Raw genomic sequence first — 19,852 nt, forward strand, 5'->3', positions numbered from 1 at the left:
GTTAAGAAGGCTTACAAGCCAAAAGATACCAAGAAAAGGCAGAGAACACCTGAGACACGATTCTTCCATAACCACAATGCAAGCGCCTCCTGCCGAACCTCAGTACTTTCCCACTTTCTTTCCTTAGCCCTGACTATACACTGCCTAAAACTACACTTCTGTGGAGCAAGCAGATGAAGGACATACATTTATTCATTCACTGATTCAACAGAGTATGTATTGATAACACAAGGTGTGATGCAGGATAAGCCTTTTGTCTTTATTATGTTCTGCTTAGCTGCAAAAACACATTACAAATAAATTTCTCTAACCATTGAAAAGATAATATATTAAACACAATTCAGCTTTAAATGAACTCTATTTAAATTAACCACTCTAGGGGCACCTGGGTGGCTCAGTAGGTTAAGTGTATGCCTTTGGCTCAGGTCATGATCCCAGAGTTCTGGGATCAAGCCCTCCATCAGGCTCCCTGACCACCAGGGAGCCTGCTTCTCCTTGGGGAGGCCTGCTTCTCCCTCTCCATCTGCCCTTCCCCTCACTTATTCTCTCTTTCTCAAATAAATAAAATCTTTTTAAAAAATTTATTTATTTATTTGAGAGAGAGAGAGAATGAATGGAGGGAGGGGCAGAGGGAGAAGCCGACTCCCTGAGGAGCAGGGAGCCCGATGTGGGACTCGATCCCAGCACCCTGGGATCATGACCTGAGCCAAAGGCAGACGCTTAGCCAAGTGAGTCACCCAGGCATCCAATAAATAAAATCTTTAAAAAAAAAAAAAAAACCACTCCAATAATCTTATCGTGCAGGGATGAATTTGGCAGGAGTTTAAATTTTTAAACTGTCACTTTACAAAAAAAAAAAAGCTGTTGAATGCCTAGTAATTTCTATTTAATCCAGTAAAAAGGAGGGAAAAACTATGAAATCATTTTCTACTGGTCAAAGAGATCTTATAAAAGTGTCCATTAATTAACTCAGTGGATCCCTCTCTTGGCTACACGTTAGAATCAGATGTGGAGCTTTTTTTTTTTTTTTAAAGATTTTATTTATTTATTTGAGAGAGAGAGAGAATGAGAGATAGAAAGCACGAGAAGGAAGAGGGTCAGAGGGAGAAGCAGACTCCCTGCCGAGCAGGGAGCCCGATGCGGGACTCGATCCCGGGACTCCAGGATCATGACCTGAGCTGAAGGCAGTCGCTTAACCAACTGAGCCACCCAGGCGCCCAGATGTGGAGCTTTTAAGGAATACTGGTTCCCAGAGCTGATCCTAGAACCATAGTAACAGAATTTCCAGAGGTAGTTTTCTGGTTCTGGTAGTTCTTAAAACTTTCCAGGTAATTTTAATGTACAAAACTGAGAATCACGAATTCAACACTGATCTTCACAAAATCTTCCATACTCGTTTACATCCTTTTTTTAAAGAGGGGATCGCGGGAGGGGCAGAGAGAGAATGTTAAGCAGGCTCCACTCCCATCATGGAGCTCAATCTTAGGTGAGATGATGACCTGAGCCCAAATCAAGAGTCAGACACTTAACCAACTGAGCCACCCAGGTGCCTCCAATTATATACTTAATTGCCATCTCCTGGTTTGTTTGTTTTTTTTCCTCCTGGTTTTCTTAATGCTTCAAATTATGCAATACTAAATTTTAACATGATGATGTTGAGACCATGAATACTTTAGGCTTATGCCAATACATACCCAAAAAATTAAAACCCCAAAAATTGGGTTTTGGGGGGTTTTCAGGTTGAAATAAAGCTTCTTGTGCTACTTCTGTTTGACTGAGGAAAATCCTAAAATAATAGGATAAGCTATTTCTTAAAAAGTTACTATTTATAACTACTTACCCATGTGAATCAGGATTTTGACATTATAGCCAAAAGAAAATAGAGAATAAATTGGATACCAGGATTATAAGACCTTAATTCTTAATATCAAAACACTTTATTTTCACTGAATGACTTTGAACAAATGTTATAAATCTGAACTAAATAAGTCTTATCAATGAAACCTCCACACTACCCAATAATTTCTTCTGCCACAACTTTAATGTCATTTAAGCTCTGCTTGAGTACCTTCTGTAATGAGGGGGCTCACTTACTATTAGGTATCTATTTCTGATATACGGCAGAAAGATTTTTAAAAGTCTCCTCTATACTGATTCTAAATCTGCTTCCCTTATCCTTTGAAGTTGCTGATCCAAGATTCACCAATAAAGCACCATAAAATAAATTCTTTGATATATCAGGCTTTCCAGTATTTGGAGTTATTACATCTTACTTGCTCCTTTCTTTCCTAGGCATTTTCCTAAGTTCATTCTACCATGTTCTCCAAAACCAAAACAATTTCCTGGAAAGTATATACTAAATAAATGTGGTTTGCTAACACTATGCTATGGCAATACTGAAAGAGAGGAAAAAATTTTTTTTGCATTCGTATAATGGATACAAAATGGAATGTATATATAAAATCAATACTGCCACCTCTATAAGGAAGACTATTTTTATTTTAACCCTGGAAATACCCTGTATTAAGTTAGTCCTGCTTTAGGCTAAGAACATTTGCTTCACTGTCTATTTGTAGTGATTACTTAAGGAACAAAGGAATAAATTTTTAAAGCCAATTAGCAGTAATACTTAAGCATGTTCTACTAAGCAGAAGCACTGAGTAACTTTTCATTAACACTTTCTATTTTAAATTACTACATACCATTGCTGTATTCTATGCTCTTTAGAGACAACAGCGTACTCGCTGGCAGTTCCCTATGAGTTGTTTAAAGATGGTGTCTGACTTCAGTGAGAGAAATCAAAATTGGCAATAGCCACGTAAATACGAGGTGCTTTTTAATGAACACATAGTACACTGAGATTCAATAGAAAGCTCCTATTTAAAGGCAGTTTATGCTTTACTATCAAACAAAATTCACAAATACATAGAAATTTTCAGTATGCAACTTATTGTTCCCTTTTAACCTTTTAAAAAGTTAAGAAAAGCAGCACTCTTCCTGGATTACGTATTTTTGCAGGTCCGGGGAACAACATTTCTCATTAATAACAAAGTAATTTCTAGGAGCCAATGGAATAGTCAAACATTTATTAAATCCTGTGCTATAGAAAAATCTTTAAGGAAACCTTTTTCTCTTAATTTTCACCCAAGAAACAAAGTAAAAAGCAAGTCTGAAAATTCACGAATGTTTAATGACTTATAAACGATACAAATGTTTAATTGTCTTAATTGTGTAATCTTAACTATTTCAATGGACCCTCAAGCCAAAAAGAAGGCATACCTATTCTTCATTAAATTTTAAAATTCAACTATTGCATAATATTCTTGAAGGAACAGATTTAAATAGCTAATTTTAAAGGGATGTGAAATAAAAAGTTGTCCCTGATGTTACACAGAACATTTACTTACTCCCACATTCCTCTTTAGTTCCTTCCAATCCAGTTTGCCTGGTGACTATGTTAACTTCATCTGGTGCTTGGGGTATTTCCAGAGTGTCAGGTGCCCCAATTACATCATCAATGGTTGTTTCCAATAAGTCTGGACCATCTAGCAAATCAATATTCAGAGGCAAGCTGTAAGGGTGAAAGAAAACTAACTTAGACCAAGAATTTATCATGAATTTAAATACTAACAAAAATATCTGTTGAAAAAAAAAATCCACGTAAGAGGTCATATCCCAACTGGTTTAGTCATCTGTCAAAACCTTTTGGGGAGACTTCTTTCCCAGCCAAAAATGGCGCAAAAGGGACTAGATTTAGCATCCCCTCCACCCTGAAATAACCTAAGGGGAGAAAAAGAAACTATTTTCAAGATATTTAGACATCAGATAACAGAGATTTGAGAAACAAAAAAGGTAAGCCCTATGACAGCCTTGAGAGAATTTCCACGCAGTGGTGCAGAAAAGGTGAAATGAGGCAGAACATGGAGGAATCCCTTAGCTGAGAAGATGAGGCTGAGAGTCTAGAAAGACTAAGGGAGCCACAGTCATGAGAGAGAGTACCAGAAGGGAGAAAGCCTTCTCAAAGAGAGAATCCTAAGGATCTGCAGAGGGTACCCCGCAAGTATTCAGCAGAGCAATGATCAGAAAATATGTGTGAGGAAACTCCCTGAGGCTGGGGAAAAAACCATCCAACAGGATTTCGTCTCTCCCTTTGGCTGGGTAGAGAACTAGAGGCACTCACAATGGGCCACAGTGCCTGTTTCCACACTGTAAATACACATAATTCACAAGGCACTGAATATTCAGAAAGGTCTTGCCTCAGTAGTGGAGAATAATGGCAAGAGACCCACCTAACATATCATAAAAGTAAGACTTGAAAGGACCAAACTGTTTCCAAGTAGTAACTGCATCCTAAAACAAAGCTCAAGAAGATTTAGAAGAATATAAAATTATCTAGCATCCAACAAAGGAAATTTCACAATGTCAGGCATCCACTGAAAAATTACCAGAAATGCAAAGAGGCAGAAAAAAAATATCCCGTATTTAAGAGAATAATCAATCAAGAGAAACTAACATTAGAATTAGCAGAGAAAGACATTAAAACAGTTATAACTGTATTCCATATGTTCATGAAGTTAAGCAGAGACATAGAAAATATAAAAGACCCAAATCAAACTTCTTGAGATAATGGAGATGAAAAATATATTGAATGGGATTGACAGATTTGACATTAGAAAAGGTACTGAATTTGAAAGGACAGCAATAGAAATTATACAAAATAAAATACACAGAGAAAAAAGAATCCCCCCAAAATGAAAAGAATCTCAGTTAGCTGTGGGACAACTTCAAGCAGTGTACTGTATGAATAACTGGGGTCCCAAAGTGGGAATGGGACCAAACAAATTTTTAAAGAAATAATGGCTGACGATTTTCTAAATTTGATGAAAACTGTAAACTCATAGATCCTAGAATCTCAACAAACCCTAAACACAAACAACATGAAGGAAACTCACCAAAGCACATCATAATCAAACTGCTTAAAACCAATGATAAGAAAATCTTAAAAGCAACCTAAGACATTATATGTTCAAAGGAATAAAGATAAAGATGACAGCAGATTTCTTATCAGAAATAATGCACACTGGAGGGCAGAAGGGGAACATCTTGAAATCACTGAAAGAAAAAAAAATTAACAACCCAAATTTTATATCCAGAAAAAAACTTATTTAAAAAACAAAGGAAAAGTTAGGCATATACCTAAGAAAAACAAAAACATATATCCACAAAAAAAATGTGTACACCAATGTTCACAACAGCGTTATTCATAACAGCCAAAAAGTAGAAGTAACTCAAATGCCCATCAACTGAGGAATGGAGAGATAAAAAATGGTATAACCATAGGATGGATTATTAATCAGCAATAAAAATGTGTGAAGTACTGACACATGCTACAACATGGATGACCCTTGAAAACATGGTGTTAAGGGGAAAAAGCCAGACACAAAATACCACCTATGAGTCCACTGTCCAGAATAGGCAAATCCATAAAGACAGAAAGTAGATTTGTGGCTGCCAGGGGCTGGAGGAGGAGTCAAGGCAGAATGCAGACTGACTGCTGTGGGGTGAGCCATGAAATTAAGATTCAATATTAAGTGCTGCCTTGACACCTTGGGCCTCACAGGGCCCCAAACACCTAATCAAGCATTCCCCTGCTCTTACCAGATATGCTGCTCCCAATCCCCTCACTCCCATCCAGTGGAAAAGATCCCCAGGCACCTGGCTGGCACAGTCGGAAGAGCATACAACTCTTAATCTTGGGGTTTGAGTTTGAACCCCATGTTGGGTGTAGAGATTACTTAAAAATAAAATCTTTTAAAAAAAAGGAAATTTCCCCATCTAGCTGTACCAGCTGCATTCTACCTAGTTCTTAATGAGTTTTACTTCCCTGCTGGCCTATGAAATTATTCAAACAAGCAATTACATCTTCTGGTGGGAACCAGGGGTCACCTCATCCTCATATTACTATAAAACCTGCCTCCCACAGCTCATGCTTATTTACTTTGCTCCCAAGTAGAACACCCACATGGCCCTGTATGTTGTGAGGTTTTCCCCTCCCTTGAGCTATGAGTATATGTGACTAACAAATTGCTGTCTATCTCATCTGCCCAATGTTGGGTGTTGTATGTTCAGCGATTTTGTAATATTTAGGGTAGGAGATACCTCCCCTATAAGAGTGAATAGGAACTGTGATCAAAACAATTGCTAAAGGGTATGGGGTTTCTTCTAGGGGGACAAAAATGTCCTAAAATAAAACTGTGAGAAAGGCTGCACAATCCTATGAATGTACTGAAAACAGTGAATGTTCACTTTAAATGGTGAATGCTATAGCATGTGAATTATATCTTAATAAAGCAAAAAAATCAAAATAAGTCATTCATACCAAAAAATTCATGACCAAAGACCTGCACTAAAAAAACACTAAAGAAAAACCTATAGGCAGAGTAAAATGAACAATGTACAATGGGATTTATAACATACACAAAGTAAAATGCTTGACAAATGACAGTAAAAAGGCTAGGGAGTAGAAATGGAAATATCCTACAGTAAGGTTCTTATACTATACATGAAACAGTATAATATCCCTTAAATGTAGACTGTGGTAAGTTGTATATGCTAAAGCAACCATTAAAGTAAAAACAACACAAAACAAAAATACACAGAAAAGACATAAATGGAATTTTTTTAAAATAACACCTGATTAATGAAAAAGGCGGCAGAAAGAGAGGAAGACAGGAATAAGAAACATGGGACAAACAGAAAACAACAAAGATGAGACTTAAACTTAATCACAGCAATAATCACAATACATGGAAACAGTCTAACATGTAAATGCAGAGATTGTCATTTAAGATTTAAAAAGCAAAACCCAATTACATACTGCCTATCTAAACAATTTAAATATGAAGAAAGAGATTAAAAATAAAAAAAGAAATTAAAAAATGAAAATAAAAAGATAGAAAAAGATCAAGCTAACACTAGTTGAAAGAAAACCTGACTGAATATATTGGTATCAGAATAGAGTTCAGAGCAGAGAACAGTACTTAACATGAAGATGATCACTTTATCAGGATAAAGGAGTCACTTAATCCAGAGAATAATACTAAATATTTATGAACTTAACGACAAAGCTTCAAAATACATGAAGCCAAAACTGAAAGACCTACAAAGAGTAATGGGACAAATCAATAATTACAATTGGAGATTTCAGTACCCCCCTTTCAATAAGTGATAGAACAACCAGGCAGAAAATCAGCAAGGTTATAGTAGACTTGAACAACACTAAACACAACTTCACCTTATTGACATTTATAGAACACTATACCCAAAACAGCAAAATACATGTTTTTCTCAAGTGCACACAAAATAACCACTAAGACCATATTCTGGGCCATAAAATAAGACTCAATAAATTCAAAAGGATTCAAGTCACACAAAATATATGTTCTTTGACCAGAGAATTCAATTAGAAATCCAAAATAGAAAGATACCTGGAAAATCCTCAAACATTTGGAAACTATATAAGGCTAAATAACAAATGGCTCGAAAAAGATACCAAAAGGAACACTAGAAAAGAATTTTGAACTAAATGAAAATGAAAGCATAACATATTCAAATTTTTAAGCATCCCACTAACATAATACTTAGAGGAATTATTTATAGTACTAAATATCTATATTAGAAAAGAATAAAGTTCTCAAATCAGTGACCTAAGCTTATACTTCAATAAACTACAAAGAGATGAACAAATTAAATGCAAAGGAAGAGGGGGGTAGAAAATAATAAAGATCAAAAGGAGAAAACAACAGAGAAAACAAATTAAACCAAGAGCTAGTTCTTTGAGAAGCTCAACATAATTGATAACCTCTAGCTAAACTGATAAGGAAAAAAGAATACATATTTACCAATATCAGGAATGAGAAAGGTGACATCATTACAGATCCTACATATATTAAAATGGTATAAAAGGGGCACCCAGTTGGCTTAGCCAGTGGAGCATGTAGCTCTTGATCTTGGGGTCGTGAGTTCAAGCCCCATGTTGGCTATAGAACTTACTTGAAAATAAATAAATAAAATGGTATAAGGGAACATTAGAAACTTTATGCCAATAAATTCAACAACTTAGATGATATGGAAAAACTCCTTGAAAGGTACAAACAACCAAAGTTTACTACAGAAGACACAAAATCTGAATAGACACATATAAGAAACTGAATTTGTAATTAAAAATCTCACAAAGAAAAACTCAGGCCCATATGACTTCCCTGGTAAATTCTATCAAATATTTAAAAGAAGAAATAATGTCAATCTTCCACAAACTATTTCAGAAACAGAGGAAGAGGCGACATTCCCTGACTCATCCTAGAAAACCATTACTACCTTAATACTGAACCATACCAAAGACATAACAAGAAATTAAGTAAGAAATAAAAAGGATTGGCCACCATGGCCAAATGGGATTTACCCAAGGAATGCAAAGTTGGTTTAACATTCCAAAATCAATTAAGGTAATATATCAAATTAGCAGAAGAAAACCACATGATCATCTCAATAGAGGCAGAATGCATTTGGCAAATTCAACACCATTCATGGTAAAAAAATACTCTTAACAAATGAGGACTAGATAAGAACATCCTTAATCTGATAAGGGCATTTACAAAATACCAACAGCTAATATCATATTTAATGACAAATGACTGAATGCTTTCTTCCATAAGACAGAAACAAGACACGGATATTCACTGTTCCCACTTGTGCTCAATACTGTACTAAAGGTTCTAACTTATGCAGTAAGAAAAAAAATTTTAAAAAGGAAAAGAATAGAAAAGTAAATCAATGGTACCCAGACTGGAAAGGAAAAGGTAAAAAGAAAGAGGTTTTTGCATACAGATGATAGAATCTTAGATTTCCTAGAATCCTAGAAAGTAATAAATAAGTTCAGCAAAGTTGAAGTATACAAGATTGACATACAAAAATCAAGTATATCTATATACTATGCAATGAACAACAGGAAGCTGAAATTAAAACAATTCCATTTATAATATCACAAAGAATAAAAACTTAAGAATAAACTTAATAAAGGACAGGCAGAACTTATACACTTAAAACTAAAATAAATAAATGGTGATCTAAATAAATGAAAAGACATTTCATATGCATAGATTGGAACACTAATATTGTCAAGATGGCAATTCTTTCCAAACTAATCTACAAACTTAATGCATTTACGATCTAATTTCCAGCAGGCTTTTTTTTTGGTAGAAATTGACAAGCCAAGCCTAAAATTTATACAGAAATTCAAAAAAGTTAGAATAGCTGTTGAAAAAAATAAGAGTTGGAGGATAAACACCATCTGACTTAAAAACTTACTATAAGTTGCAGTAACCAAGAGAGTGGTAGCAACACAAAGATAGACATGGAAATCAACAGAAAAGAATTGAGAGCTCAGAATTTCTTTCATTCATGGTTGATTTTTGCCAACACAAATCAATGGAAAAAAAGAATAATCTTTTCAAAAAATAGTGCCAAGACAATATATATGCAAATGAAGTTATTAGACCTTTACCTCACACCATACATAAAAATTAAATCAAAATGGTTAATAGACCTAAGCGTTAAGAGCTAAAACTGCAAATACTTGATGAACACATAGGGGAAAAAATATCTCTGAGTTTGGGTTGGCAAAATGTTCTTAGGATATGAAACCAAAGGCACAATCCATAAAAGAAAAAACTTAGTTAGACTTTATCACAATAAGATGTTTGAGTTTCAAAAGACACTATAGGGTGGTGCCTGGAAGGCTCAGCTGGTTGAGCATCCGACTCTTGGTTTCAGCTCAGGTCATGATCTCAGGGTAATGAGATCCCGCCCCACATAGAGCTCTATGCTCAGCAGGGAGTCTGCTTGAGATTTTCTCTCTCCCCCTTTCCTTCTGCCCCTCCCCCTGCTCGCACGCACTCTCTCTCTCTCTCAAATAAAATAAAATCTTAAAAAAAAAGATACGATATAGAAGTGAAAAGAGAAGGCAAATATTAGGAGAAAGTTGTAAATTATAAATCTGATAAAGGACAAGAATCCAAAATATACAAAGAACTCTTTTAAAACAATAATAAAAAGACAAGTAACTCATATAAAAATGGGCAAAATGTTGAATAGACATTTCTCCACAGACAATATAGAAATAGCTGATAAGCACATGAAAAGATTCTCAATATCAGGGCTCCTGGGTGGCTCAGTCATTAAGCATCTGCCTTCAGCTCAGGTCATGATCCCAGGGTCCTGGGATAGAGCCCCACATCAGGCTCTCTGCTCAGCGGGAAGCCTGCTTCTTCCTCTCCCACTCCCCCTGCTTATGTTCCCTCTCTCGCTGTCTCTCTGTCAAATAAATAAATAAATAAAATCTTAAAAAAAAGAAGAGATTCTCAACATCAACAGCCCTCAAGAAAATGCAAATCAAAACCACAGTGAGATACCACTATTCACTCACTACAGTGGCTATAATCAAAAAGACAAAACAACAAGTGTTAGAGAAGATGTGGAGACACTGGAACCCTCATGCATTTCCACTCTGGAAAACAGTCTGCCAATTCCTTGAAAAGTTAAAATGTAAATTTATCATACAATCCAGCAATTTTCCTCCTAGCAGTCTATCCAAGAGAAATGATACCTTATGTCCACACAAAGACATGTACAGGAATGTTCATAACATTATTCATAGTAGCCCAGACATGGAAACAATTCAAATTTCCATCAACTTGTGAACAGATAAACAAAATGTGTATATCCATACAATGGACTATTACTTGGCAATTAAAAGGAACAGACTAGGATCCATGGATGAACTCAAAAACACCGTTAAGGCACACCTCAGTGGCTCAGTTGGTTAAGCATCCAACTCTTGATTTCAGCTTGATTTCAGGGTTGTGGTCATGACCTCAGGATTGTGAGATCGAGCCCCATGTTGGGCTCTACGCTGGGCATGGAGCCTGCCTAAGATGCTCTCTCTTCCTTTACCGCTGCCCCCCCTCCCTCTTCCTAAAAATAAATAAAAATAAAAACAGTATTCTTAAAAAAAACACACACACGTTAGATGAAAGAAGCCAGAAGTAAACCTCTGCATATTGTATAATTCCATTTATATGAAATGTCTAGAAAAGGCAATTATAGAAACCGAAAACAGATCAGTGGTTGCCTGAGAGAGTGGGAGGGTAGGAGCATTACTTAAGTGTAGACCAGCACAAGGGAACTTTTTGGGATGATGAAAACATTCTAAAACTGGATTGTGGTGATGATTGTGTATGCAATTCCATACACTTCTAAAAATCATGGAATTGTACACTTAACAATAAATGAATTTTATAATATATAAAAATGTCTCAATAAAGTTAAAAAAAAACCTTAGCTAAATTCAGAATTTAGGGAAAATGTGAGTATCACCTATGTATTAGATAACTAGATAATTAGATACTAGATATTACCTAGTTCAGCAGGGTGGCTCAGTCGTTAAGCGTCTGCCTTTGGCTCAGGTCATGATCCCAGGGTGCTGGGATTGAGCCCCACATCGGGCTCCCCGCTCTGCGGGAAGCCTGCTTCTCCCTCCCCCACTCCCCCTGCTTGTGTTCCCTCTCTCGCTAAGTCTCTGTCAAAATAAATTAAAATATATATATATATACACACATATATATATAAATCAACTGTATATCTGTACACTAGCAATGAACAAGAAACTAAAATGAAGAAAACAATTCTATTTAGAAACCCAATGTATTCTAAATGTATTGTTTTTTTAAAGAACCGGAGACTCTCAACCCAATTCCTCTGCTGTGGGAAAGCTCAAAGCTTAGACCATTTTGTTGATCTAATACTGAGTTAGAGCAAAGCAAAGGAACTGCCACTGTTTAGAAGGTTCCATGCTTTTCCTAGAAGAATGAAGTCCATGTTTACTTACATATCTTGTGTCTGGGATCCAAGTAAGCAAAAAATTCTTTTGAAAACTGTTAAAAGAGGTAGTAAGAACAAAGAGAATTTCTGTACAACAGATCTGTGTCCCAGTCCTATCTCTGCAACCACCCCGCTGTACAACTTTGGACAAATCACTTTACCTTGGTACAGAGCCCAAAGGATTCCAGACACATGTGACTTATCTATGGATATGGAAACAGTGGTGTTGTTTTGGTCTCCTCACAATGATCTTCTTATGGATGTTTCTTTAGAATTTCAGGTAAATTTAATTCAAAGGATTTCTTGGCTAAAACTAATTTGAAACCACTGGAGCAAAGGCATTTCAGGCACTTTTCATCTTTTAACACTAACACTATAAAAATCAATTAGTGTAAAACCATCTCATAAGCTTGTTTTCAAGCCTTTTTCCATTGTTCCAATTGTCATCTTCCCTAAGAGAGTCAGTGTCACTTGTGGGATTTTTTTTTTTTAAATAATATCATCAAAAGAAGAAGTGATGGTGGTGATAGGAAGAACAGAAGAAGCAAAAATATGGAATATTAGAATTTGTTGAAGCTGGTTAATGAGCATATTGCAGTTTCATTATATATATTCTCTATACGTCATGTAATTTTGAAATTTTCATCATAAATTTTTAAAGATGTGGGTGCACCTGGGTAGCTCAGTTGGTTAAGCGTCCAACTCTTGGTTTCGGCTCAGGTCATGATCTCAGGGTTGTGAGATCGAGCCCCACATCAGGCTCTGCACTCCCCCTCTGCCCCTCCCCCCACTCATGTGCACACATTCTCTCTCTCAAATAAATAAAATCTTTATAAATAAAAATTTAAAGATGTGAATAGCAATGTTTTTAGACAAAAGATGGTGATAACTGGTGGTAGTTCATCTCCTGTGGTCCCAACATGAACACATGACAGAAGTTTTTTTTAACTACACACTATGTGCCTTAGTGTATTCAGGCTTCTGTAACATAAATAACATTGGCTGTGTGGCTTATCAACAACAGATATTTATTTCTCACAGTTCTAGAAGCTGGGAAATCCAAAAATAGCACTGGCAGATTTGGTGTCTGGTGAAGGTTGGCTTTCTAGTTCAGAGACCATTTTTTTCAGTGTATCCTCATACAAGAGGAGTGCATGAGGGATCCTCTCTGGAGTCTTTTTTATAAGGGCTCTAATCCCATTCATGAGAGCTTCACCTTCATGACCTTATCACCTCCCAAAAACCTCACCTCCAAACACCATCAACACTGGGGATTAATTCTCAACATAGGGACTTTGGGGGACACAAATATTCAGTCTGTAACATACAAAACTAAGAAAAAACCATTCATATGAAATTAAATAAAGCCCATATATACAAGAATGTTGAGCTGTTTCAGAATTTCTGAAGAACAGAGATTAAAAAGTACCCACATTATGTGTGTCCCACCCCCAAATTCTTACGTTAAAGTCCTAACACCTCAGGATGTGATCTTATTTGGAAACAGGATGGCTGCAGATGTAATTAGTTAAGTAGGGGTGAGCTCATACCAGAGAGTAGGGTAGATACTTAACTGAATATGACTAACGTCCTAACGAAAGGGGTAAACTTCGACACAGATACCTACACAAGGAGAACACCACATGTAGAGACCGGGTGATGCTTCTGCAATCCAAAGACTGTCAGCCAACCACCAGAAACTAGTGAGAGGCATGGAACAAGTTCTTTCTCATAGCTCTCAGAAGCAAGCAATCTTGTCTACACCTTGATCTCTTGGACTTCTAGCCTCAGAACTGAGACAAAATTTCTGGTTGTCACCCAGTTGTAACAGCAGTCCTAGAGAATTAACACATCCCACATTCTAAAGATCTGAGCAAGACTTACTAAAAAAAAACCTAAGAATGCCACATTATCAAGACCATAAAAGACAATTCCACAAAAACATTCTGCAAGAAAACTTAAAGGACACAAGTGCACTCTAACTTTTCTCTTCTTCTCCCCAAGAGAGTAGGGCTTTGCAAAATCACCATCAAGTAAATGGAGGCTCTAAAAGAACCTGTGAAAGGGGAGAATGGCATCTTACTTTGTGGTAGGGGGTTGCTAAACGTCAGAAACTACTAGGCTTACATCAGGGAGCACTGGGGTTATCTGATACATGAATGTGTAAGTTTAGGAGTATATGTAAATATATTTCCCATGCAGGGCAGTGCCTCCTTCAGCATAGAGAAGTCTAAACTCAATGAGATGACTGGAGCCAACCTTAATAACATGGAGAAAAAAGACCAGCAGCTGGACAAGGTACAACTGGGTGGCTCAGTCAGTTAAGCATCCAACTCTTCGTTTCAGCTTGAGTCATGATCTCAGGGTCATGAGATCGAGCCCCACTTTGGGCTCCACGCTCATCGTGGAGTCTGCTTGTACCTCTCCTTCTGCTCTCCCTGCCTCTTTCTAAAATAAATAAATAAATAAAATCTTTAAAAAAAAAACACTAAATCTTGATTGGATCTTGGATCAGAAAGAAAAACAGTTATAAACAGCATTTATTGAAATATTTGGGAAAATGTGAGTATCACCTATGTATTAAATAATAGTATCATATCACTGTTTAACTTTGAGTGTGATAAACATGTACAAGAATGTCTGATTTTTAGAGATACATGCTGAAGTATTTAGGGATGTACTAATATAATGCCTGCCTTATGAGCCTCAATAATTTCAGCCAAGAAAACAAATGTTAGCAAATAGGCAAAATATTAACAGGTAGAAAGTCTAGGGGTAGGGCATAGGGCTATTCATCCACAATTCTTTCAATTTTTCTGTGGGTTTGAAGTTTTCCAAAATAAAAAGTTGAGAATAAAAAAAAAAAAAAAGCATGTGCTCCCTTGGGCCAAGTAGAAGTCCTGCTTAAAGCCCATTCAATGGAACTCCACCCATGAGACAAATGTACCAAGGTAAGATGACCAACACAAGTGTATTCTTAAGTAAGAGCTGAGCCAGGAATAAAGGAAAGAAGAGTGTTGCCAAAGGTGAGATATGAAGTATACTGCCTATGTGAGGAAGTGATCAGCTCTATGAGGGCCTTTGAAAAAAAAAAAAAACGTAGTAGAGTTAAGCACAAAAGAGCTAGTACTTATATACAGGCCATGACACCATGCTGGATTGCAAAAGCATCATTCAAGTAAAACTGCCCCCTTTCCTCTTTCTTCTTCAACCCTGAAAGTAAGCATAAGAGTGAGGAGGAAAAAGTAAAGATTAAAAGAACAAACCACCACCATCCCTATCAAAATGAGAATGAGGGAAGGGGAAATCATTAAATTGGATATAAGATTAGAACTGGACTTTCTGTAACTTAACATATGTTTCAATTACTAAAAATAAGATGATTCTAGGGGCGCCTGAGTGGCTCAGTCAGTTCAGCGTCTGCCTTCGGCTCAGGTCATGATCCCAGTGTCCTGGGATGGAACCCCATATTGGGCTCCCTGCTCAGTGGGAAGCCTGCTTCTCCCTCTCCCTCTGTCTCCTGGCTCAGCTCATGCTCTCACTCTCGCTCTCACTCTCGATCTCAAATAATAAAATCTTATAAAAAAAGGTGATTCTTATATGTACAAATGAAGGGCTAGAAAGGGAAAAGAAGAGTTGACCTTGTATAGATGAATACAGTAATTAAAGGAAAGATAAAGCAGAGAATTCGGGCCCTTCCAAAAACAACTCCCATTAATGAACTGGGGCTAAGCCAGGAGGAACTGAGGAATCTGAAAGCGGAAACAGGCACTGAGGTAAAAAAAAAACCCAACTCTCCCTGGGAGGAATGAAACCCAAGACACCTCAAGTGAGACAGTAAACAAGAGTCAGACTCACTACTTAAAACAAGGGTACCGTGTCTTCTAGATAGGAACAGAAGCTGAAAAAGCTCAATTCACAAATCCAGTTTCAAATGAAAAGAAAGTGCTTGCCTGCAATGAAGGGAAGAATTAGAAGTACCAGGGGTGCCTGGGTGGCTCAGTCAGTTGATTGTCTGCCTTAGGCTCAGGTCATAATCCCAGTGTCCAGTCAGGCTCCCTGCTCAGTGGGGAGTTGCTTCTCAGTCCCCCTGCCCTTGCACACTCTCACTCTCTCTCTCCCCCAAATAAATAAAATCTTAAAAAAAAAAAAGAAATATCTGTGCAACCAACAATAAGACCACCACATCCTGGCTTAAGGCCTAGAGGAAATTTCGCCAAAAGATCCTACTGTAAGACCTTCCTCAGAGATGAGGATTTCAGAAATTCAGGCTGGGGCAATTTCAAAACTGCCTTACTAGAAAGGATAAGGAAAGAAGGAAAGAAAACAAACCTGTTTAAAATAAGGCAAGTTGAACTCACAAACAAAAAATTACAAAGCATGTTAAAAAAGAAAAAAAAAAACAGGAAATTAAATTTCTCATAAAATCACTTTCTCATAAAATCACTCCAAAGTGACAACATAAGGACACAAAATCACATTCACTTACAAGAAAAAAAAAGGGGGGGGGCAGATAAATTTGAAGGGAGTGGAACAGATGAACAAGTTGTCATTGATTAGAAAGACTATATAGAAAGCTAAAACCTAATTTTGGAGTAGGGAAAAAACTAAGTCATTCCAGAGAACTCAAGAAAACTTGTAAATATTTTCTCCCTTTTCATGGGCTGTCTTTTCACTTTGACAGCATCCTTGGAAACACACAAGTTTTCATATTTGATGAATTCCAATTTTTTTTTTTTTGTCACAGGTGCTTTTGATGTCATATCTAAAAAACTACTACTGGGTCCACAACGATTTACTCCTGTGTTCTCCTCTAAGACTTCTATACCTCTAGCTATTAATTTTAGGTCTATGATCAATTTGAAGTTCATTTTTTACATGGTATGAGGCAGGGGTCCAATTTCATTCTTTTCTATATGAACATTCAGTTGTTCCAGAATTTTTTAAAAAGGAGTGTTGACATAACAGGAGAATCATTTGGAAACAAACTAAAATTCATTATTCATACCTTATACCAAAGTAGTTCTAAGTGGATCTAAAATACTGACATTACATAGATGCATTACTGACATTACATTATTATTAAGTTACTGATATTATATAGTTAGTATCGCCAATATACATTAAAAACTTCTTAAAAATGAAGAGTGAACAGTCCTGCTTGAAAAGGCAGAAGATGCTACAAATAAGACTCAATTCAAAGAAATGGCTCTTAAACATACAAAAATACAGTCATAAAAAGAGGAATTTAAAAAAAAACTACATTGAACATATCTATCATTAATCTTGATTGTGTTGATATCACAGGTGTATATCTATATATCTGTATCTGTATATTTGGTATACATGCCAAAACTTATCACTTTGCATAAATGTACTTCACTGTGCATCAAATGTACCTCAATAAAGCTGTAAGGGAAAAAAAAATACACTTCATCCCCAATGAAGAGGAATCTGGCAACATCTAGAAAAATCAAAATGTAGGGGGCGGAGCAAGATGGCGGAGGAGTAGGAGACCTGGATTTCGTCTGGTCTCAAGAATTCAGCTGAATAGGGATCAAACCATTCTGAACACCTATGAACTCAACAGGAGATCAAACATAAGAATAGTAACAACACTCTGAACAGAAAAGCAACCACTTTCTGGAAGGTAGGACATGCGGAGTGAATCCGAGGCAATATTCGGGAGGATAGACGGCGGGGGAGGGGGCCTCCGTTGGCTGCTTCTGGCAAGTGACAGAGCCGCGGAGCACAAAATCGGAACTTTTAGAAGTCGGCTCCGCTGAGGGACGTCGCTCCAGTGGCTAAGCGGAGAGGTGGAACCCTCGTGGGGCAGTGTGGTCTCAGGACCCCCGGGGTCACAGAAAGACCGGGGGTGCCTGAGTGCAGCAGAGCTCCCAGGTATCAAAGTGGGGAAGCCAGCTGCAGAGACCTCTCGGCTTGGGGTTGCCATAAACTGTGATCCGCAGCCCAGTTGGGCCACTGCTCCTCCAGCAGGGACCCAACAAGCGGCAGAGCCCGGGAGACTCCCCTTCCTCCTCTGGGAGGAGCGGCACGGAAGCACACCACAGGGATCTGCTGGGTTTGGAGACTCCACACGGGGTCGGGTGCCAGACATAGAAACGCTCGATCACAGGCCGGGTGAGAACAAAGTGCAGCCGGAGACCGGGGAGACGGGCGTGACTGCTTTTCTCTGGGGGCACACTGAGGAGCGGGGCCCCGAGTTCTCAGCTCCTCCGGGCAGAGATTGGGAGGCCACCATTTTCACCCTGGTCCTCCAAAGCTGTACCGAGAGCTTGCAGGGAACAAAAGCTCCTGAGAGCAAACCCGAGCACCTTGCTTAGCCCGGACTCACAAGGGCGGGGCAATTCCACCTCCGGCAAAGACATTTGGGAATCACGGCAACAGGCCCCTCCCCCAGAAGATCAGCACAAACAGCCAGCCAAGACCAAGTTTACCGATCAAGGAGAACTGGAGAACTCCAGCGCTAAGGGAATACTGCACTAGAATTCATGATTTTTTTTACCATAATTCATTAGTTTCTCAAAATTAATTTTTTTAACTTTTTTAATTTTACTTTTTCCCTTTTTCAAACAACATCTTATCAATCCCCTTTTTAAAAAAAATTTTATTTTTCATTTTTAGTCATATTTTTATCCCTTCATAGTAGTTACCCTTATTTTTGGCATATATATAAAAGTTGTTCTCTCTTTAAAATTTTGAGATACTTTCTTCTAACAGATCAAAATATACCCGGGCGCCTGGGTGGCTCAGTTGGTTAAGCGACTGCCTTCGGCTCAGGTCATGATCCTGGAGTCCCTGGATCGAGTCCCGCATCGGGCTCCCCGCTCCGCGGGGAGTCTGCTTCTCCCTCTGACCCTCCCCCCTCTCATGTGCTCTCTCTCTATCATTCTCTCTGTCTCAAATAAATAAATAAAATCTTTAAAAAAAAAAAAAAAAAAACAAAATATACCCTAAATCACTAGTGTATGGCTTTGTTCTAGTCTCCTGCCTGATCACATTCTCTCCCTTTTTTTTCTTTTTAAATCTTCTTTCTTTTTAAAAACTTATCAATTCCTTTTATAAAATCTTTTATAATTTTCAACTTTACAGTCATCTGCCATCCCTTCATTGTATCAACCCTTATTTTGTACATATATAAGTCTTTCTTCCTTTAAAATTTTAGCAGGCACTTTCTTCTAACACACCAAAATATGCCCAAAAGCTAGTGTGTGGCACTGATCTATGCACTAGCCTAATCATATTCTGGTTTTTTTTTTTGTTTTGCTCTGTTTTGTTTGTTTTTATCTTTTTCTTTTTCCTTTTTTTTTTTTTCTCTTCTTTCTTTCCCTTTCTTGTCCCCTGGTTTCAGGTCTTTTCTGATTTGTATAGAGTATATTTGCTGGAGACGTTGTTAAAACTGTTAGCATTCTGTTCTCTCATTCATCTGTTCTCCTCTGGACAAAATGACAAGACGAAAAAAAATCACCTCAGCAAAAAGAACAAGAGGTAGTACCGTCTGCCAGGGACCTACTCAATACTGACATTAGTACGATGTCGAACCTAGAGTTCAGAATCATGACTTTAAAGATACTAGCTGGGCTTGAAAAAAGTGTGGGGGTTATCAGAGAAACCCTTTCTGGAGAAATAAAAGAACTAAAATCTAACCAAGTCGAAATCAAAAAGGCTATTAATGAGGTGCAATCAAAAATGGGGGCACTAACTGCCAGGATAAATGAGGCAGAAGAAAGAATCAGCGATATAGAAGACCAAATGATGGAAAATAAAGAGGCTGAGAAAAAGAGAGATAAACAACTACAGGATCACGAGGGCAGAATTTGAGAGATAAGCGATACGATAAGACGAAACAACATTAGAATAATTGGGAGCCCAGAAGAAGAAGAAAGAGAGAGAG

General features: G+C 37.5%; 1 protein-coding gene across 9 annotated transcripts in view; it reads right to left on the minus strand.

Annotated features, from left to right (window-relative positions):
- The window catches only part of EPB41L5 (erythrocyte membrane protein band 4.1 like 5), a 145,912-nt gene that overhangs the window by 37,860 nt on the left and 88,200 nt on the right, over positions 1-19,852 (minus strand). For all 9 annotated transcript variants that reach the window (XR_003519120.2, XR_003519121.2, XM_027589459.2 and 6 more), the window contains one exon: positions 3,408-3,571. Coding sequence is in view for 7 of the 9 variants with exons in the window: in XM_027589459.2 (XP_027445260.1) it covers positions 3,408-3,571 (164 nt within the window). In the remaining 2 variants the exon portion in view is untranslated. The remainder of the gene's footprint in view (positions 1-3,407; positions 3,572-19,852) is intronic.

Source organism: Zalophus californianus, chromosome 3 (genome assembly GCF_009762305.2).
Source record: "Zalophus californianus isolate mZalCal1 chromosome 3, mZalCal1.pri.v2, whole genome shotgun sequence".
In the NCBI taxonomy this organism is placed as follows: domain Eukaryota; kingdom Metazoa; phylum Chordata; class Mammalia; order Carnivora; family Otariidae; genus Zalophus; species Zalophus californianus.